Source organism: Solanum dulcamara, chromosome 1 (genome assembly GCF_947179165.1).
Source record: "Solanum dulcamara chromosome 1, daSolDulc1.2, whole genome shotgun sequence".
NCBI classification, from domain to species: Eukaryota; Viridiplantae; Streptophyta; class Magnoliopsida; order Solanales; family Solanaceae; genus Solanum; species Solanum dulcamara.
The window spans coordinates 72,032,782-72,055,760 of record NC_077237.1 but is presented as its reverse complement, the minus strand read 5'-3'; the positions used below and the strand labels follow the sequence as shown (position 1 = coordinate 72,055,760).

At 35.0% G+C, this 22,979-nt stretch overlaps 1 protein-coding gene across 1 annotated transcript; it reads left to right on the top strand.

Moving 5' to 3' along the window:
* Positions 1-10,027: 10,027 nt before the first annotated feature.
* On the top strand, positions 10,028-16,276 carry LOC129898595 (heat shock 70 kDa protein 15-like). Its single transcript, XM_055973223.1, has 10 exons — positions 10,028-10,146; positions 11,749-12,970; positions 13,408-13,635; positions 13,761-13,856; positions 13,954-14,175; positions 14,491-14,685; positions 14,763-14,909; positions 14,985-15,134; positions 15,249-15,379; positions 15,717-16,276. The coding sequence occupies exons 2-10, from the start codon at positions 11,801-11,803 to the stop codon at positions 15,940-15,942; spliced, it is 2,565 nt and encodes an 854-aa protein (XP_055829198.1). The 5' UTR covers positions 10,028-10,146; positions 11,749-11,800; the 3' UTR covers positions 15,943-16,276.
* The last annotated feature ends 6,703 nt before the right edge of the window (positions 16,277-22,979 follow it).

Genomic DNA, 22,979 nt, shown 5'->3' with positions numbered 1-22,979 from the left:
TCACCGGAGAGGGGTGTTGTGACTAGGAAGGGAGGTCGCTCTCATCCTCCTCCTTCCTATCCTCTGCCTCTGTCACCACCCTGCTACTCTCTTCCCCTCCCATCCTCTTCTTCTTCCTGCCCATGGTGGAGCCCTATCTGATTAAGAGGGGATGGAAGGGGGATCCATAAGGAGTACCTTACTAGCATCCAGAATTGGCACCCCCGCCAACGCATAGTGGGAAGGAGGGCATAGAACTCCCTCACACATTCGGAGAGTGCGGCAGGAAGAGCTTCCACTAATGGACCCCAGCCAAACTCTGCTAGTCAAGCATAAAAGGCTGGAGTTTTTCCCTCTAATCCTAGAATGTGGAAGGCCCTCTCACATAGAAATTTATTTCATTGGCAGTCCCGATATCTCTCTCGACTAGCGTTGTTAGGGAACACGATGAAGGATAAGTTAGCCTCGTTAGGTCTAGTCATTATTATTGTTTAAAACCTAAAATTCATATGGGTATAGGTTAGAACCTTGTATAGAAAAATAATTACATGTGAAGGAAGGGAATTGAACATGGCTTAGGAGGCCACTGGTTCGCAGCCTCTCACCATGGCGAGGCCGCCATAGAGGCCTTCATCTCATTTGAACTCCAGGGGTGCATCTATGGCACCCCTTCACCCAAAAACTCCATTTTTATGAAACTTTTGTTAGATCAGTGTTTCTAAAGTACCCTATTACCTAAACAAGCAAGGATTCTAGAATTTCAACTCCTAAATGATGCCCAAATCTAAGTTTACAACCAAGAACACCATTCAAACTTCCTTACCCATTCCAAAACCATTTTGGACTTATTTTCCCGTAATCCTTACACTCAAAATGTTGTGGAGACATTGTAAACATAAGGGAAGTGCCCTTGCTACGTTATTTGCATCAAATCAAGCAACCCATTAAATTTTTGAAAAACTAACCCAAGGCCCATTCTAGCCAACCGATTCTTATCACGTAATCATTGTTAAGTAGTGAAGAAATTAGAGTAGATAACGAGATTATTACCTTAGATTTGACATTTGAGATGATGTGATTAATAGCGTTTTGAGAGTTCAGAGTGAGTAAAGGGAGAAGTGAGGAGAAACCATTCAGTTTCCCCTCTAAAGTGACCTCTCTATGGCTGGATACCCACCACCATAGTGAGATTTCCCAGCCGCTATAGCAGGGTCAGGCTTGGTAAATAGTATAGATTTTCATGCCCTCATCTCCTTCTTCCTAGTTGAGTTTTGGGACAAATTCCTTTAGCAATTAAGACTCGGAATATGAGGTCCTTCATTAGCTAAAGATGAGTTATTTCGTTAGCTTCGAGGGACTCTAGCTGACTCATACCTAATCCTCTATTTATCTTTCAAGGATGAACGAGGTGTAATTGTTATCTATTGTAATAACCCAAACTGTCGTTATCTATAAAGGGCAAAATTTTTGTGAACTAAGTTGATCCAGAATAATGCCAACCCACCATAGCGGGAATACTCCCGCCACGGATGGATGGAAGCCACCATGGCGGGATAGTCTGGATAAAATTAAAATATGCAAGTTCTTATTTTCTCCTTCTCCCCTTAAGTGCCAAAATAGGTGAGGGTCACCCCAGAAACCCTCAAAAAGATGATCTAGGCTTGGATAGAAGGGAATTCTAGTGCAATTTCAGGCCTTCTCCATTATTTCTTATTTAGAAAGTTGGAGATCATGCTATAATCATTCTACAGCTTCTTATTTCCCGGGTAGGCTAAGTTTTCTTAATTGTGTACTTATAAACTCGTTTCCATTGCTAAATGTATTATAAATTGATGAAAGATTTCATTCCTAGGCCTTCAGTCACGGAGTTTGAATGGTTAAATGATTGTCATTGTTATTAGGGATAGAGTGTATGATGTGGGTTATAATTATTACGTGGCTAGTAGTAGTGGTCCAGTTCTTGAATGTAAACCTTGGTTATACTTATGGGAAAAAGATTGATAGACTCGTGAGATTAAGTGTAGGAAGGTTACTAGGTTATAATGAGATCCTGATACTTGTGATAATTAAAAGGAGGGTACAATATTGGATATTTATGTATATAGAGGGATATACATGTATGTAAATTTGTGTGTTCATGCTGACTACCTCTTGTACAGAACTCGAGTACTTGTATTCTTGAAATAAAAGGATGAATGTGAAATGACTATTCGTGATCAATTACATGTAATGAACCTGTTACTTGATTGTGCATGCGTGTGAACCATGTATTATTTATTGTGATTATAATTGTTAGATCGGGTACCATACTGGTACATATTGGATCGAGTGTCATACCGACACATAATTAGATTGGGTACTATGCTGATATATCTTGAATTGGGTATCGCTCCAACACATAATTGGATTGGGCACCAGGCCTGGTAGATACTCACTATTAGATTGAGTGTCACATCAAAACACTAACAGTTTGGGTGTGGGTTCTATGAGAGGACCAAGTATGTTTTATTGTTCCTTGAAAGAACCAATTAATTGTTGTAACTGTGATTTATCATACCTATTATGTAAATTGATTCAAGTTAAGGATTTAAGTTCGAGTGATGCTATAATATGAATTGATTGTGTATCCTAATTATATGTGTGGTGATAGAGAAACTGACACACTTATAATGGATCATGCCCGTACTGTGTAATAATGAATATGAAAGGACCGAAGGTCCAAGTGTTATGAATTTTTATATCATAATGGTGATATCTGTATTATTATGTTGTGGTTGTTAGATGCGTCTGTATCATAGGCATGAGGTCATAGGTAAGCAAGTGGAGAGCAGTTGATGGGTACAAGTGAGATTATTGACTTAGAGTCAGTTATTGCTAGTGTCCTACTGGTGCGTGTGTTAATAAGGGGATTAGGAAGGGATTCTTAGACTCTGTCTCTAGGCAGGGCACCCTAGTAGAAGGAAATCCCGCTATGGAGAGGCCGTCATAATGAGTTAGGAACCTTCCTGGTGGGCAGTATGGATATGGTGAAGAGGAGCCTTAGACCACCTTAATGTTGCCCTCTTGAAAGTAAGATGCTAAATATTCTAGGGTCAGGTGTTGGTGTGAAAAATATTGAGAAAAAGTAGTAGACTGGTTAAACAGATGTGTGCGTTTAGAAACTCCTCTATTTGTGATAGAAGTGCTAGGCCTTGATCTGTATTAGAGTTGGCAGCGTACCCAATAGAAGGCTAATATAATGATACATACTAGTGGTGATGAAGGCAAGTTGGGTGATCAGAGTGTATGTATAAAGGGTTGCTCAAGGTATCTGTTTTAGCATGTTCTTCTTCTGGTTGAGTTTTTTATACTATGTGGTGGATATCAGATTGACCGATGATGCATATCAGTAGTACTGATACTACTCTTGTTGTGCCTCTTGACATAGTTTGGTTGCAGGGTCAGTGATATTCCATAGGTGTAGACGAAAATGATTCCCTAACAACTTCTACTCTTCCTTCCTATTAGTGGGAATTGTGTTATTATTTTATTTATATACTATATTTTTAAAAGCTTTTATACTTGTTTAGACAGTATTCTTCGGGGTGTTAGAATGCTTTTGTGTAACTAACCTTAAAGTTTTAAATTAATATATGGTATCTTCTGGACTCTTTAGGCTGTTATTTTAGTATTTTGCTAAAACTTCTGCATGTGATAACCAATGGGATATAAGGGTTCTGCTGCTTAAGTGTGTGAGTGAGTGCCCGCATGGCCTAGTGGGTTGGTTCATGATAGGTTGCGGTGACTTTAATCAACTTGGGTACACTTGTAAAGGAAAATGTAAAATATGACATGAATTATGAGAAATGATTCATCTATAACACCCCCAAAGTTCTAGCACAAAATATATCCTTAATGAAAAATCAAAAGTTTGAAATTCTGCAGTTTTTAGGATTCACGAGCAGCATCTACTCGTTGTAGATGGAACCACGGTTTGTAGATGAGGTTCATAGATACAGTTCTTGAGTTATTGAAAAAATTTCTGAGTTTTACAGACTGACAGGTTGTTCGTAAAGACTTCTATGGGTCGTAGATTGACTCATAGTACCAAAGTACTAAACACTATTCTTATCTAATTTTCATGGAACCTTTCTACGGCTCGTAAAAGTATCTACAGAGCATAGATTTGATTCGTAATTTTATTCTTGCAACTAGACCTTTTGATTGATTCCACAAACGTACATGACGACCCATGAATGGAACTACAAGCCGTAAAGTTGATTGGTAGACCAAACTTCAGAAAAATTAGCTCGATTTCTAGGAGATACAGGTACGGCCCCTAAAAGAAACTATGGACCAAAGATGGCCTCCATAGATGGCCTCTATCATTTTTTAAGAAGGAATATTTAATCTTTTCTACCTCTTCTAAGCCCAAAATCTTGATATTTTTACGCCTAATTTAACATCTTTATCAGTATTATATGATCGATTTCTCTCCCATGATCCTTCCCAAGGCTTAAGATAAGAAGAAAGAAGAATAACCTAGGGTTTCAAGTATCTCCATCAAGTTTTCTTCGAGAACTTTCGGGTATGTAAGGCTAGTGAGTGAATGATTCTCTCTCACGCACTACATCTAGTTTTCATTTTACAAAGTTCAAATTGGGGTTTCAGTCCCAAAGTTTGCTCCATTCAAAATGTTTGGCTTACTCTCTTATCATGGATTCTTAATTTCATTGTGGATATTTTAGTACCTTAAGCGGTTGTTTGGTTGGAAACAAGTTATCGCAGGATTAATTATTCTGGGATTAGTTATCCTGGGATAAGGTGGGATAACTTATCCCACTATGTATATGAGATAAATTATCCCATCACTATTGTATAAATTGTGAGATAAGTTATCCCAAACTTGCCAACCAAACAAGACACTAAAATTTTATTTCTGGACTATTTTTTAATTCCAAGACTATTTACGTTTATCCCTTACAGCAAACGATCCCTAAATATTTTCTAATCCTTAAGTATTGTTCATGCTTATTATATCACATGAACCTACTAAGCTAAGAATTTCTTAAAAGCTTTGAAATATTTATTATCATGCATTGTTTCAAAAATTCAAAGTAAGCTTTAAATATTAAAGCTAAAATTTAGAAAGAGTTTTAAGGAAACATGAGTTGTTCCAATTGCATCATTTTCATAAAGAAAAGCATGGATAATTGTTGAAGGAAGCATATACACTTTAAGAAGAAGTTTTCAGTTAGTTAAAGGAAAGTTTTGTATGATTACAAAGAAGTATTTTTGAGTATTAACTCAACACGGAGATTAGTATGAGCATTATTACATGTTTTGGGAGTAGTATTGAGCATCAAGTTGGGTACGGATTTAGATAATTCAAATCCCATAAAGTGCATCACCAGCATATGATCGAATTGTGCCTTTGATTCAGACAACTCCTCACAAAGCCCCTAGTAAGTGCTTAGATATTAGATCCATTAGTTCAGTTCATCTTCTACCCTGGTAAATTATTGAATGACTCTGAAAACATAGACAAGATGTTGTATCATCACGAGGCTCATAGTGATGATTTTCGATTAGAGAAACTTTTCTCCAAGAAAAGTAAAGTACATTAATTTAAATGTTTGATATTAGTGCATATCTCTCGGTAGTAAGTTTCATTGATTTCAATACACTTGCAAGCTTTATTTTCAAATTGAGTTACTTTACTGTTTTCAATCAAATGTATTCTTTTCAGCTTATTTATTCAGTTAGCTTGTTGTTTCATTTGGCAATTTTTATATACCGTATATTTTTTAGTAGATACATATGTTAAGGATTGACAACAAGCACTTCGTTGAGATCTTCTCTTCATCAGTTTTTTGTGAGACCTCCTTACTTTCGAAGTGCTTCACTTCATTTATGTCTTTCAATTTTAGTAGACTTTTAGTTTATTGTTGGGGTAGTCGTGGGTCTTGTTCCGACACCTATATTCAGCTTAGTAGATGCTTCATAGACAAGTTAGTGAGTCAATTCGGTCTTTAATATTCAGATGTTTTAAAACATTATTATGATGATGATTCAAAGTTATTTCCAGATTTTTGCTTCAATATGTATTAGTGATTGTAAATGCTCATCCCGTTTAAAGCTTCCGCCTAAGTGTTTAGTCTTCAGTTCAGTTTTAAGCCAGACTAAAAATTCATTTGGGACTAATAATAATTTTAAGTGCGAGGCGCGCCCAGAGTGTAGGTTCGGAACGTGACATCATATGTGCTTGTCGTTAATTGTTTGGATCAAATTTATCCTTATCGTTGTAAAATAAGCTAGAATTATCTTAAATGACTAAGTAAAATAAATTAATCTCCAATTGAATTTATTAGCATCAAATTTCGTCATGTGGCTGAAATTAAGCCTGACTCTTTTACCCCTCATCTCTCTCCTTTTACCTTTTGAAAAACGAAGCCTCATCGAAAAATTCTTTCATCAAACGACAAATTCCTTTTCCTTTTCGTCTTCTTGCCCTTTCCAATTTTTCTTTCGAAATGCCCCAATGAATTTTATCATTTCACTTCCCAAAGTACCAACAAAAATACACTAACTTATAAACCTGAGCTTGCAAATGGATAAAATCAAGATTACATTGCTAAAGAAAAATAAATTCATTGACATATCATACTTTTTATACATAAATAAATGGAAGAAAAAGAAGATTACAACTTAAAAAGATTTAATAGAGTGATCGTTGATTAGAGCAAACAAAAAAAATGTAATTGCCTATATTAATTTTTCTTCTAAGCTCAAATTATTGAAGAGAGAATTTCTATATATTTGTTATGTTACATTCAAGCATGTGCCTAGCATGTTAGACGTGGATACTAATGCACAATTGGTTGTAATGCCTACTAAAAAAAGACAAGCTTGTTGTTTTTGAATTAAATAGTGATAGTGTTGAAGATCATGAAGGCTCTACATGTGTGTTTTTTCAAGCTTATTGAAAAATAATAGATAATAATATATTTGTAATAATATGTGATTTTTCAGAAGTCACAAAATATCACACACATTAATTTTGTGTTATTATCAACAACAAAAAAAGAAGGTATCTGCGTACTCAGAGACTTGAGTAGTTGAAGCTCTTGAAAATATTTCGGACATTATTTAAAATCTAAAAAAAAAAGGTTAAGATTTTAGATTGCAATAAACTAACAACACTGCCAAACAACTTCTTTAAATCTAAGGAACTTGATGTATGGTATTATTCTAGATTGGTAGAAGTCTCAATATCTCTTGGAGTTCAGAAGAAATTTATTTAGTTAAATTTCAGTGAATATGAGAACCTAAGGAAGCTTTCAAACTCCATTAGGTTACGTAAATGTCATGAAGAACTAGAGATATCTAGTTACCTAAATTTAAATCCATTTTCAAAAATCAAAGAAGATATGCATTAGTTATTAGCACAAATCCTGCAAAATACTAGGATTAGAGAACTATCTTCCTCAATTGGGAATCCAAGCACCTTACTTATCTCAATTTAGAAGTGTATAATTCAACACAAAAAAGGAAATTCAAATATTTTTTCCCCTAACTTCAGGTTACTGGATATCCCTAAATTTAGAAAATGAATTATTTTTGTTCTTGTAATTCACATTACCGCTTCATAAAATCAGGGATCCAATTATTTTATTATTCTTATTTCAAAAAAAATTAGGATCCAATTATTTCATGTTGTTCGATTTTATTTGGACCAAGTGTTTAGTTAAAATAATCTATTTTGTAATAATGTTGAATATCTTTTCATATCAATAAAAGTTTCTCTTTAACTTCATATATATCATAATATGTATAGAACTTGTTTTAGCTATTATTGTCTAATACACACTATACTAATGTATTCAAATATATAAGTAGAAATAAATTGTATTAGGAATATTAAATATGTTTGCAGAATATATACTCGCACAAACTTCTTTCAAAATATTTTTCTTACTCATCAAATTGTAGAATGTATATTCATTCAAAATTCTTTCAAAACATTCTCCTCCCCTCATCGAATTTCAAAATGTATACTCGCTCAAATTTCTTTAATATTTATTTGCAAAATATTCTTCTTCCCCATCATATTTCAGAATGTATACTTGCTCAAATTAATTCGTTCAAATATTTCTTTATAAATTATTATTCTTCCCCATCGAATTTCATAATGTGTATCAAAATTGTTTACTCTATGTAGCCACTACATTGTATACATTCTTATTATTTATATACATAACTAAAGATGATTCTATTGACATCATTTTTTTCATAATATGTATATCCGAAAAATATGTATAGTCCACAATATGTATATTCACATGTATATTTATATGAGGAAATTCATAAATAGCTAAGAGAAAAAACTTAATTAGCCTCCATAGCTACAGTTTGTCTAATTACATTCCATAACTTTGCTATAGGTATTTTCGTTTGTATATTTTACGTCTATTTAATAATTTATAAAATTTGGCTTTCAAATTTTTCGGAGGAGAATTTGCATTAATTTCGATTGTGAAAAAGAAAAACAATTCCATAAATCATGGGATTGCATCTCATTTTAATTTTTTACCAAACATGACTTCTACCAAATAAAGAAAGATAAATTTAGCTTCCTAAATAAACATGTCAAGAAATGACTATATATATAAGTGAATATATACAAATGCTGAAATTATACAAATAAATAGCTGAAACGTATACTTGTTGATAATATACAAATACAAAAAAGTAATTATATATAATTATTGAAAATATAAAAATAAGGTCTCAAAAAGTAAGAAAGCCACACAATAAATATTGATACGCTAAATCCATAGAATCGTATATAACATAGTGTAAAATATATTGATAGAAATACAAATCACAAAAGATATACAAAACAAATACCTCAATAATGCTAAAATCATACAAATAATAGTTGGAATGTATATTTGCTGATATTTATCAAATATACAAACATGGTAACTATGTACAATTTTGAAACTTATACAAATACAATATTTTCATAACTTATACAAACCAAATATCTCAACAAATCGTATAAACAAGAAAATTAATTGATATACACACATGAATCTATTGTATATAAAACTGTAAATCTGACAGATTGATTATAAATCTAGAAATCCGTAATTTCATACAAAAATAACATGAACAACTTCAACATAATATACAAATTAATTTATACAATTTACCTCAATTCCTTCCCCATCTTGTTGGTCGATTGAATTAGATTGGACATCTTCTTCTTTGGATGATTTCGATTTATTGCTTGTAAATGCAATTTTTTTTTACCTTACGCTTATTTTTTGAATCAGAACATCATCTGAATTGTCTTCCTTCTGTTTCTCTCCTTTTTTGTTCTTATTTTTTGGAATTAAAAACATGCAAAAAATTGTTGAAACTTGGGAGCATGATTTGAGAGGGAAAGAAGAAATCTTTTAAATTTTGAAATCTGATTGTGTTTCAGTGAATTAAGAAGAAAAATAAGTAAAAAGATTATATAGAGAGAAAGTCTACTTTGTATAATTGGGGGAAGCCGAATTATACAAAATCGGACGTGGCCCACGTAAATAGGATTATATGTTAGTAGCGAACAGTAATTTCTTCAAACTATAGCTATGTTAAATAATTAAGTATTAAATGTTTGCTTAATCGCGTAATTTTTTTTAAAAATTAATACGACGTTTGGTTGATAATTTAGAAACTCGCATAACTAATACACATATAAATTATAAGGAAATCGCCGACACCATAAAACTCGCTGGAAATTATTAAGATTCGTTCACAACTAGTTTCTATATTTATTATTAATACAAGCATAACTATAACTAGCTAATTGGAGAAAATCCATGAACACACAGGCGAGGCCCATAGACAAGAAGGAATTGTCAAAACATGACCTAGCTGATGTTTCTAGAAGGATCTAGGACCACTCGAACCTCCCCGACGGCCCCTCACTAGTCAAAAATCAAAAAAAAAAAAGAGAACACGAAAAAAGACTCATTTCTTTAGTAATTTATTAGTAAGTATAAAAAGCCGGAACCCTTCTTCATTGCTTAAGTTTAAACCCTTCCGTTTTATCAGTATTCTCTGTTTGGTTTGTTCACAAAATATCAATCATACACAGACGGAGATCGTGGAACAGATATCTTCGTCTTCAAGGTATTGTTTGAATCACAATTTGCAGATCTATGATTTTATTTTATTTTTTACTTTTAGGAATTTGTTAATGTCGATTGTTAGATTTAGATTTGGCGATGTTTAGCTTCGGATGTAATATCGTCGGTTAAATTTTATAGTTCCCAATGTAAATTGCATGCTGCTTAATGTTTTGTTAGGATTAAACTGAATCTGTTGTCTGCTGTGGTGATGTATAGCTTCATGATTAGTTGAAAACTCACTTTATCCTTCCTGAATTATTGGTTGCCGCAAACTCTTTATCTATTCTTAGAGAATTAGAGGACAAGATACAAATGATAAGTAAATGAAGAAATATATAATGAAGTTTATAATCAAAGGTGCAAAGGTTGAAAAAGGGCGGATTGAAAATCCCTTAGGCTGGATAGGGTGCTATTGTAATGTACTAGGTAGATAGTCTTTGCTTAATGCTCAATCTGATCAATTCTTAACACTGAAGTTTCTTTTCGGGAAGGAAGAGAATAGAGCAGGCTAATGTCTTATTTGGATCAGTCTATGGTTTGAGTTTATATTATCGGAAAGAAATGTGTCTGACTTAGTTTATGCAAGGAAATGTGGAGTGTTATTTTATTTATATAGAGCGAATTTTGGGCGATTTGGTGTATTGAGAGATAGTAGATTAAAGTCATTGATGCTTTACTATCGTTTCCTGCCTTGTCGGTAGGTGTGCGAGATTCATGCATGAAGGGTTCGTTGGCGGGAAAGTTGGGTAAAATTGTGTACTTGAACTTTGGATATTTAGTAAATTAGAAAAAAAGATATCATTCTTGAACTTGGAGTCCATGTTATTTTGATTGTTGACTTTTTTGAATGACGTGTCTGGAGATTATTAATTACGTCAGACCAGTTTATGTTTTCTCTCCCTACTAAAAAAAGAAAAAAAGAAAACTTATTTGCTCTATTCTGTGAATCCATCATTGCTGGATAGAATAATTGCATTCCAAGAAAGCCCCTCCAGTCCTCCACGAGTTTCCCTTGTCATAAAAAAAAAGCCCCTCCACCCGTGAGCAGCTTTCTTAGCTTATTAATGGAAAATCAATCATTTTTTGAGGTCGCTCTTGGGTGCTACCATTCAAAACGCATTGCTTCTTCCATGACGCACCTGCAACTTAGCGAGGACATGCTTCCTAGATAGGAGTATATGGAGATCTAGGATTAGGGTAGTATTTAGTAGATAGTCGAGCGTTGTGTAGTTTCCCTTTTTAGTACTATTATTATTAGTCTCATACTATCTTATTTGTCGATGATTTTATTATTACTTGAGGTTCCCTTTGTCAGTTATCATTATTTTGTGTTGTAGCTATGGTTCTTTTCTCTGCTATTTTCTTCATGACTTCTTCACTTTGGTATTTCCTTTTGTTAGTGGTTTTTCTTATACGTGAGCCGAGGGTCTATTGAAAACCTCTCTACCTTCATATGGCAGGGGTAGGGTCTGTGTACGCACTACTCTTCTTAGATCCCGCTTGTAGGATTACACTGGGTTTGTTGTTGTTGTAGATTCTTAAATGTAGATACAGTAGATGCTGGTGTTTAGTTGATTATATATTGTCTTTTGATGTTGTCCAGGTACTTTCTTGTGCTTGTACTGTTGGATATTGAGTGATCAAAGCCAGCAAGGATGAGTGTGGTTGGTTTTGACTTCGGCAATGAAAGCGGCGTTGTTGCGGTTGCTAGGCAGCGAGGAATTGATGTTGTACTTAATGACGAATCAAAAAGGGAAACTCCAGCTATAGTCTGCTTTGGAGAGAAGCAACGATTTCTTGGTACTGCTGGCGCAGCATCAAGCATGATGAACCCAAAGAATACCATTTCGCAGATAAAGAGGCTAATAGGGCGACAATTTTCAGATCCTGAGCTGCAAAGAGATCTTAAGGCACTGCCCTTCTCAGTAACTGAAGGACCTGATGGATATCCCCTGATCCATGCACGCTATTTGGGGGAAATGAGAACTTTTACACCTACCCAGGTTCTTGGAATGGTGTTTTCAGATCTGAAGACTATAGCAGAGAAGAATCTCAATGCAGCAGTAGTTGATTGTTGCATTGGAATCCCAGTTTATTTCACTGATCTTCAGAGGAGAGCTGTAATGGACGCAGCCACCATTGCTGGCTTGCATCCTTTGCATCTAATTCACGAGACGACAGCTACTGCATTAGCATATGGTATTTATAAGACGGATCTACCCGAAAATGATCAATTGAATGTTGCTTTTGTTGACGTTGGACATGCAAGCTTGCAAGTTTGTATTGCTGGCTTCAAGAAAGGCCAATTGAAGATATTGGCTCATTCATTCGACAGAAATCTTGGTGGGAGGGATTTTGATGAAGCTCTTTTCCAACATTTTGCTGCAAAGTTCAAGGAAGAATACAAAATTGATGTTTTCCAAAATGCTAGGGCATGCATTAGACTTCGAGCTGCTTGTGAAAAGTTGAAAAAGGTTCTCAGTGCAAACCCTGAGGCACCTTTGAATATAGAGTGTTTAATGGATGAGAAGGATGTTAGAGGGTTTATCAAGAGGGATGAGTTTGAGCAAATCAGCATCCCTATACTGGAGAGAGTGAAGAAACCACTGGAGAAAGCTCTTGCTGAAGCTGGGCTTACTACTGAGAACATTCATGCTGTTGAGGTTGTTGGGTCAAGCTCTCGAGTGCCAGCAATTATGAGGATTTTGACAGAGTTCTTCGGTAAGGAACCAAGGCGCACTATGAATGCAAGTGAATGTGTGGCCAAAGGATCTGCACTGCAATGCGCTATTCTCAGCCCTACTTTTAAAGTGCGAGAATTCAAGGTAACAGCTTGTCAGCCTTTCATTCTCTTGACCAATATATTGTTCCATAGTTATCTTGGATTCAGGGATTTCAATTTCATCATGTGTTGCAATGTTGTTGATAATCTTTATTATTTAAGTAGGCATTAATTTAATATGTGAAGATAAATTTTGAAACATGCTTGCAATTTTTCCTTCGTTTTATTTAGTGGTCTGAGTATGACCTAGTATGGTTAATGAATGAAAAATTGGGGCTAGAAGAAAGTCTTCTTGAAGGATGAAGGAAATGCACAATTATTATAGAACTACTAAGATTTTTGTTGAAGCAAATGCTGTGTTACTATTAACCTTTACTAAAAGATTATTTACTAGTTGCACATCAAAACTCCCAGTATAATAAATTATGGTGATTTATGAGGGTAAGAACTGTACTAAGAGTTCTAGTTGCCTGATTGAAGGTCAATGAGAGCTTCCCTTTCTCAATTGCATTATCGTGGAAGGGACCTTCCCCTGATGCACAAAATGGAGCTCCAGAGAATCATCAGAGCACGATTGTTTTCCCTAAAGGGAATCCAATACCCAGTGTGAAAGCTCTGACATTCTACAGATCTGGCACGTTTGCAATAGATGTACAGTATGCTGATGTCACTGCACTGCAGGCGCCAGCAAAGATCAGTACTTACACGGTATTTCAGAGTTTCACTCATTAATTAGTTTCTATGGTTTCTTTTCCTAAAATTAGACGAAAATAGGTCGTCTTGTTTCAGTTGAGTCCTTGGCTAACTTGGATTTTGTTTGGTCTTTTTGACAGATTGGACCATTCCAATCTACAAAGGGTGAAAGGGCCAAACTAAAGGTTAAAGTACGCCTAACCCTGCATGGTATTGTCTCGGTTGAGTCCGCAACTGTAAGTCCAGAGATTTGTGGTTTTCTCGTTCCTTTTTTAATTACTTTGTGAATCGAAAGAATATTATCTAATCTTATGGTTTTTGTCTGTAATTTAGCTTTTAGAAGAAGAAGAGCTGGATGTCCCGGTTGTGAAAGAGACAGCTAAGGAACCTGCCAAAATGGAAACAGATGAATGTTCAGCTGATGCTGCTCCTTCAACTACATCGGAAACTGATGTAAATATGCAAGATGCTAAAGGAGCTGCAGCTGCTTCAGGGGCTGAGAATGGTGTTCCAGAATCTGGAGATGAACCTGTCCAAATGGAGTCAGATGCTAAGGTAACATCACTCTTTCACGTCTTTTTATTACTGCTTGAGCTAGTTTATGTTTCTCTGTCAGTCATACTTGATTGGTATAAGATCAACCTATGGCATCGGTTCAAATCGTCAGGATTTGATTTATGCATGTAATGTAGGGAACTCAGAATCTACCAGCATTCACCAATATTTTAATCCTTGAAAGGCATCATTGTAGTGCTTTTTTTGCTTTAATTAATGTCGGGGTTATAACTAGTATTCTTCTTCTGTTTCAGTGTGTTAGCTCAAAGATGTCGGTAAAGCTTATTAGCATTTATCCTGTTCATTTTCTTGCAGGTTGAAGCCCCTAAGAAAAAGGTCAAGAAGACATCTGTACCAGTGACTGAGATTGTTTATGGTGCTATGGCAGCTGCTGATGTTCAGAAGGCTGTTGAGAAAGAATTTGAAATGGCTCTTCAGGACCGTGTTATGGAAGAAACAAAGGACAAGAAGAATGCTGTTGAGTCCTATGTTTATGACATGAGGAATAAGGTATTTGTTGGCTTTTTATGGTGGTTGTATGAAAACATTTGTTATGTCACTGACAACTGTCTTCTTAATGTATCCAGCTTTCAGATAAATATCAAGAGTTTGTAACTGATTCAGAAAGAGAACAATTTATTGCTAAACTTCAAGAAGTGGAAGATTGGTTGTATGAAGATGGAGAGGATGAAACTAAGGGTGTTTACATTGCCAAGCTTGAAGAGCTTAAAAAGGTTGGTGTTTCTCGCATATCCTTTTTTGCTAGTCTTTTTGGCATATATAGTGCTTGATTTAGTGTGAATCTGCAGCAAGGTGACCCGATTGAGCAACGATATAAGGAGTACACGGGGAGGGGTCCTGTAATTGATCAATTTATTTATTGCATAAATAGTTACAGAGAGGCGGCAGTGTCAACTGATCCCAAGTTTGATCACATCGATTTAGCAGAGAAGCAGAAGGTATGCATATATCTGCTTGATCTTGCTATTTGCCTTTTCTTTCTTCATCATATGCTCGCCTATCTTCTTCCTGATAATGTGGTTTGATGCTCATGTTTCTCTTGCACTTCCTAGGTTTTGAACGAGTGTGTCGAAGCTGAGGCTTGGCTTAGAGAGAAAAAGCAGCAGCAGGATGCTCTTCCAAAATATGCTAACCCTGTTCTTCTGTCAGCTGATGTTCGAAAGAAAGCAGAGGCACTTGATAGGTACTGCTGTTTATTGATTTTTCTTTTTTTCTTGATAACCGTGGTGTTTCCGCAGGCACCTATTACCTTCCACCAGCAAAGGTGTCGGGTAACTAGGTCCACCAAGGCTTGGACAAATGAGTAGTAATCACTTAGTGTTTTTGCCTCTGCTTGGATTTTGCCATGACTTGTAGATTAAAATATTTGGGCTAATTTTATTGCTAAGTCTCTTTTGATATCATTTCTTGCTTCGCTAGTCGCTCTGCCCTTTTTTCACATAGGTGCACCTCTTTGTTTCTTATTTGCTTTCCTATTTCTCTGTCTGCTTAACCCACTTGTTAACTATCTGTTTCTACAGGGTCTGTAGGCCTATAATGACAAAGCCTAAGCCAGCTAAGCCAGCAACTCCGGAAACACCATCACCTCAACCTCCTCAAGGAGGTGAGCAACAACCTCAGGGTGCAGAGAGTCCTAATGCAGGAAATGCAAATGCTACTGAGGGTGCCAGTGCTGGCAGTGAAGTATCCCCTGCTACTGAGCCAATGGAGACAGACAAATCTGAGACTGCATCAAGTGCTTCATGAATTAAGTTGATGGTTTGATCTTCAAAGATTTTATGAAGGGAAAGACTTGGTTCGGGTTGTATTACTTTTTGCATTTTGCCCTTATACTTTTTAAAAGACCTATAGTAGCAATCAACATTTTGTCATTAAATTGATGTGATCAATTTCGTCCATACGGATGTCTTGTCAAGTTATATTATTGATAACAACTATCAAAAATCCTGTTTTTCAGAGGGTTTTGATGTGAAGTACAATTGCTGTTCTCTCACAGTTTTGTTGAGCTGTGTGTTTGGCTCCTTGTAGCTAGAATATATTAGCACTTTACCCTTCATAGAAAGTGCTTGCCTTTTTCTTATTCCGTGCTATTATTGTGTCATCTAAAATGGCATGGAGGAAGATCTGGCTTATACTTATGATCAATTACTACTACTCGTTCATGATGCTGTAATTCTTCCTTGAGGTTTTAAGATTTATCCTGCAAGATGTAGGAATGTTTTTCCAAATACAGAAAGTATAAGCTGAAGATAATATTTAACTCTTTGCAATGCTTGAATGAAAGATGCCAACTTTGGGCTTTGAGGTATCAACATGAACTTATGATCTGATGTAACTTTGTACTCCAAGCTAGATTGATCTTGTTTGAACTTTGGTTTATTAAGCTCACTAATCACTATATTGATTTGGGCATTGGATCTCTATATAATAAACGGAAAAAGGGTGAGCTATATGGCCTATCTTGTTTAGGTGTATTTTTTTTGTTCGTTTATCTATTGAGGGAAACCAGTCCCTTTCCAACTATGAAGATACTAGAGAAGTTTGAGACAAATTTAAGCAAATAAATATATTAATCTGTTCATGGGTGAATGAGGCAGGTTATAAGAATAATTGCTCCATCAATTAAATAGTCTTCAGTTTGTCTAGTGGCAAAAGCTTATGCAAAGTTTTATCATTTTTATGTTCTTTTTTAATTTAATAAAGTGCCATCATTCTTTAAAAATTTCCTCCACATTTCGTGGAGCTTCGATAAGAACGTTTGATTAGTTAAGGCTTAAGCATGAAACTAAAGAATCAATAAACACATGGGAAGACAAATTGAAAATACAAAAGATTTATAATTTCATGATAATTATTAAGAGTAACCCTCATGAAGTCTACTTTGTCAAATATCCTTTGAACGTGAAAAGATAGTATCAAATTAATATTAATATTACTAAATCATTATCGACCTCAACATCCCCTCTATTGCTTCTCTACTTTATTTATACTAAGATTTTGCTTGTTAAAAGACTTCCATAGCTCAATTAGTCAATGAATAAAGCTCTTTTAATTTGTATCCTTCACTCTACTTTCCCTCAGTTCTTCGGCTCCATCAAAATCTTTCTTCAAAGCTTTTCGCCTCTAAAATTAATTGACAAAAAAGTAAGTAATTAATATTTAAAAAACTACAATGCAAATAATTATTGGTAGTGTTCTTCATAGTCGTGAAGCAAATTATTTCAAATTGACATCACTTAGACAAAAAACGTATTATAAATTTAGTATAAAAAAATAAAGAAATTTCAAGGAACATCAAGAACATAAAACACTTGATCATTGAAAAGTCAACTAAAGCTCCAAACCATAATAAAACTAAAATCACTATTAGTACACATTAGCAAATATCCAATTTTTTTTGGCCCGAATCAAAGAATCTCTTAAACACTTGAAAGATCGATTCTTGTTTTTTAAATTGCAATCCACATCAACAATCAGTACTTTCACAAATCAGTTGCATATAGTTAATGTCCACTCCTCTCTCTTCTATATTATTGCTTAATAAAACATAATGAAGTGCAAAAAAATAAATAAAATGAAAGCAAGAGATAGTAGGGTCGTTGTCTCACTTTTCTTTAGCGTCTATTGAGGTATAACATTCCTTTGAACTTCTTCCATAGCAGTTGCCTACAAAAATTATGAAATAAAATATCATAATGGTTGGTAATTGTTATGACATCTATGAAAGGTAATAAATGTTAAGAATTATCATGGTTATCAATTTTGTGCCAAGAATGAAAATTAACTTTTAACAACATTCATGGGTTCATCAGCAATAAATCTAATAAAATTTACATAAATTTCATAATGAAACAACCCAATTACAACCTCTCCCTACTCTATCCAATATTACCTGAAATTCCTCTTTTTTTCCCACTTTCGAATACATCATACCTCTTCATGATACATAGGTAGTTGATACAAAACTGTAACACCCCAATTTTTTTTTTCACGAAGACTCGAACTATTCTTCATATGCGTATAGACTCGAACTGAATGACTTCTAATTGTATATATGAGTTAGGATTAATTCCTAAGTATTTGAAGAGTATTAGATATGGTTTAGGTTAATGAGGGATCATTAACACCAAGCCAAGTCCAAAGAATTTCTATCGGCTAAGTTTTCAGATGAGCTCGAATAAGTGTCAACTTTAAACGATCATAACTTTCAGAATATGAAGATTTAGGTGGCCCACGATACCAAATTAACGATCTTTGAGTCCTTTTTCCAAAGCCACCGAGTTTACCTCATTTCGAGTTCAGAGTCAAAAGTTATGATCATTTTATCAAAGACTACAGCTGCAACAGTTTATGGGCTTGGCATGGCGCGCCAGCAGAGCGCTCGAAACTAGCTATAGTAGTTTGGGTGATGGAGCGGCGCGCCACTATCACGGCTGCAGGGTACTGGATCCGTTTTTCAGATTCTTTTTGAGAAAGGGCATTTTGGACTTTTTTCCACTTATCCCAAATATAACCCTAGCCGTTTTGGGACTAAAAATCAGTCCTTCATAATACCCAAAGAGGGTTTTCTCCTCATCTTAGGCATAGAAGACTTGAGAGAAGAGACTAGAAAGGAGAAAAAGGGTTAAGATTCAAGATCTTCAAGTTATGTCCTTGATTTTTAGTGAGATAATATTCATTCTAGGTATGTAAGGATACCCACAACGTTGGATTGATTTCATCCACGTGCTCTACATCTTCATTGATTCAAGTTGAGTTGAGTTTTGAGGTTCCATGAGTTGAGTTCTTGAGTTATCTATAATTTCTATTGAGTTTCGTATATAAATTCATATGTATTAATGATGTTCTTGAGTTGAGTTTTGTTGAGAGTATGGATTCATGTATTCATTCACATGAACCCAAGATGACATTTTATTTTTGTCATAATTTGTCTTGAGGTTGAGATTGATGGTTTTCATGTATAAATAAAAATATTGCTTTCAAAGTGAGATGATGCATTTTTTTATGAGTTTGATGAAATTGAACATAGAGTTAAATGAGAATTTTGGAGCAAGATGTTTGATGATGATATAAATGATGTCTATTTTTAAAAAAAGATAAAATGATTGATGAAGAGGTAATGTTGATGATGATGCTTGAGATGGAGTGGATTGGAGTCTAATGTGACTACATGATATAATTTGCATAATTCGATTTGATTGGAGTCTTATGAGGATTTTGAGTATAAATGATTGTTTGAGAAGGAGTCTTAAAAATGATTTGTGAACGTTTTTATATAAATTAGTTATGTATTATTTTGACTTTAAAGAATGATTATTTTCATCTTTGATTTGGAAAGAGTTTAAGCATGAGTTGCGTTTGAGAAGTCTCTTAATTATTATTTTGAGCATGAGTATTTTGAGTATAAATGAGTTGAGCATTTTTACATTAAAACGTCTATTGTGAGATTGAGTTGATGGATTAAAATTATGTTTTAAATGCATTGAATATTAAATACATTCATTGAGTTGAGATTGTATCAAATTTAAAGAGAAGAGTTTGATGATTGAGATGAGTTGATTTTGAAAGAAGGTCTAATGAGACCAGATTGATTGAGTTTTGAAGAGAGTCCCATGAGACTAAATGAGTCAATTTTGAACTAAGTCCAAAAGAGACTGTAACACCCCAAATATTTCTACACCAAGACCCAAACCATTCTTCATATACGTATAGGACCGAACTCGATGACTTCTAGTTGTATATATGAGTTAGGATCAATTTCTAAGTATTTAAAGTGCATTAGATGTGTTTTAGTGTCATAAGAGATCTCTAACACCAAGCCAAGTCCAAAGAATGTCCTTCCGCTAAGTTTTCGTATGAGTTCGGAATAGGGTCAACTTTCAAACACCCATATATCTTATTATATAAGAAATTAGGGATTCCATGACCTACCGAATTAAAGTTTTTTGAGTCCTCTTTCCAATTCCACCAAGTTTTTCTCATTCTAAGTTTAGAGTACAAAGTTATGATCATTTTATCAAAGAATACAGCTGCAGTAGTTTTGGACTTGGCGCGGCGCGCCAGCAGAGCGCCAGAAACTAGCTGCAGTAGTTTGGGTGATGGTGCGGTGCGCCACCATCGCGCCAGTAAAGTTTTGAGCCCATTTTCTAGATTTTTCTTATGAAGGACATTTTGGACAATTACCTAATATAATATATACAAATTTGAACGCCTTTGGGGTCATTTTTGCTGTATTTTGCCTCCCCAAAACCCTAAACTTCACCCTATTCTCTCTAAAATCATCTCCAACACATTTTCTCTCAAACTCAAGGATTCTAGCTTCCCAATTGAAGGCCTAACATCATGACTTCTCCAATTCCTCTTCAAGTTCCTTACTAAGGTATGTGGGTTTTCATCCATGGGTCATTCCACCCAAGGGCCCAAAGGTTTTCTCAATCTAGTATTTCCATTCAAAATGATAAAATCTTATGGGCTATGATGACTTTAAATGCATAGATTATGATATATTTGATGTTTCTTTACATATATTGATGGATATTGACTCTTGGTTTTATGAAGTTATGATGTTATTAAAGTGCCTATATGAAGGCTTGAAAAGAGTTTTAAAACATATATGGTGAGTTGCTTTAAGATGTTTAAATGATAAATTCCTTCAATCTCATGCATGATAGCATTGATTTAAATGACTTGAAAGTTGCTTGATATGAACCCACCTAGTTTCCTATGATAAAGTAAAGTTGAAATGAAGTTTGACTCCAATGAATGTTATGAAGTAAATGCTTATGAAAGGGGAGTCTTTATGAAATGATTGATTGATAAAAGAGATTTTTAGCCAAAGTAAGGTTTTAATGTGAAAGAAAAATTCTCACATTGAACCAAATGAAATGTTTAAGGTTATGATATGACATGTATGACATCCTTATAGGCCGTCAATGCTTTTGAACATTTTTCCAAAAAAGAAGGTCCGACTAGCATGGTATTCGAAATACCATCACTGATTGTAAACCTAATTTTCTTATAAATCAAGGTTCATTAGTAGAACAGTAAATAGGGCATGACAGCCATGAAGATATTATAAACGAAAGGTCTCCCCCTTTTCCAATGATGTAGGGGTCACATCAGGACTCCATATTATAGCTCACATGGTTTATGTCGGTTAATGGTCGCTCTCACAAAGGTACAAGGTCCCTCTTCCAATGTTTAAGATATCTCATATGATGTCTACTATTTCTATCACAAAGTAAAGTATATTCTCTCACAAATCTAAAGATTTCTTTCAAAAGGATTATGGTATACTTATTTACGATTCATGGTACTTTGCAAGTTTATGGTTTTTTATAATAACTCATGATTACCTTTATAATGTTTAAATTTCTTTTTTGATTCATGATGGTTTCTATATTTCATTGACTAAGCTTAATAACTCCAAATGGTGTTTTAAATGAATACAAGGTTCTAGCATGGTCCATTATTTCACCTTATTGTATAATGATATATTGCATTGCATAGTACATTTAAAGTACTAATGCATACTTTTGCCTATATGATATCACCATGTAGGAACCGACGTTGCTCCTCGACCTCCTACACATGGCTAGCTCCGATTAGTTTTGAAGATTGCTTGTGGTGAGTTCCCATGGTTCGGGAACAACATCCCTTTTATTCTAAGCTTTTGTTATGTAGAACATTAAGACTTTTATTAAGGCATTTCTTGACACTTATTTTGAGGGTGAGCTAGGGACATGTCTTAGCCCCCGCCAAGTCTTTAATGTAGAAGATATGGTTAGACATAGAAAAATATGTTATGTTGTCTTTGACTCTTATTAAATGTGAAGCCCCTTAGTCCCTACATTCCTTTTGTTTTCTACTTGATTTGTTATCATTACCAATGAAATTCTTAATGAATGTGAAGAATCTTGGGTGAGGTACCTCCGGGTGTCTCATTCGCCGTGTCACATCTAGGCCCCTAACAAACTTGATATCAGAGCATGAGGTTTTGAAATGGTCCTCAGATTCCACATACCGCGTCAATAGGGTCTTGTTCATGGCTGTGAAGCACGCCACAATTATGAATAGGAGACTATGAGGCATTTAGGAAATGTTTGCTTCTTTCATGATTCACGTCATGCCCTTGAGTTGTCCTAAGACTTCCCTTATCTAACGAATTCTTTCATGTTCTCTAGATAGTACCTCGAAGAAGAGTACCTTTACCTGGAGTAATGGATGTTATTAAGGACCGAGTTACTCTGGTTCTAGAAGCTTCAATCTAAGGAGGGGTTGATGCTAATGAGAAACAGGTCCCTAATAATCCTCTAGTCTAACAAGTGACTAATGCAGAATTTCGTGATGCCATCATATTATTGGCTCAAGCTATGATGGCTCAATTGAATCACCAAAAGGTGACCCCTGTGAATATGGGTAGAAAGAAAAGGAAATGGGAGAGTAAAATGAATGCTATAAGGGAGAAATCTAGGGACTTCAAAAGGGCGCAGACCGATAGTGGTTCATTTTCTGCTAATGCCCCGGCGTCTAGGCCTAATAAGGAAGAACATCCTTTTTCCCCTTGTGGAAGATGTGGTAGGACTCACCAAGGAGAATGCATGGCTGGTAAGGAGGGTTGCTACAAGTATGGTGATATGGGGCATAAGACGAGGGATTTCCCAGTGGCTACTAGAAGAGGAAGGGTGATGGCTCGGGCTGCTTCATCCGGTAAGTGTGAAATCCCTTTTTGAAATGGTAATAATTGGTATGAATTGGTTGCATGAATTTTAGGCTTCTATAGA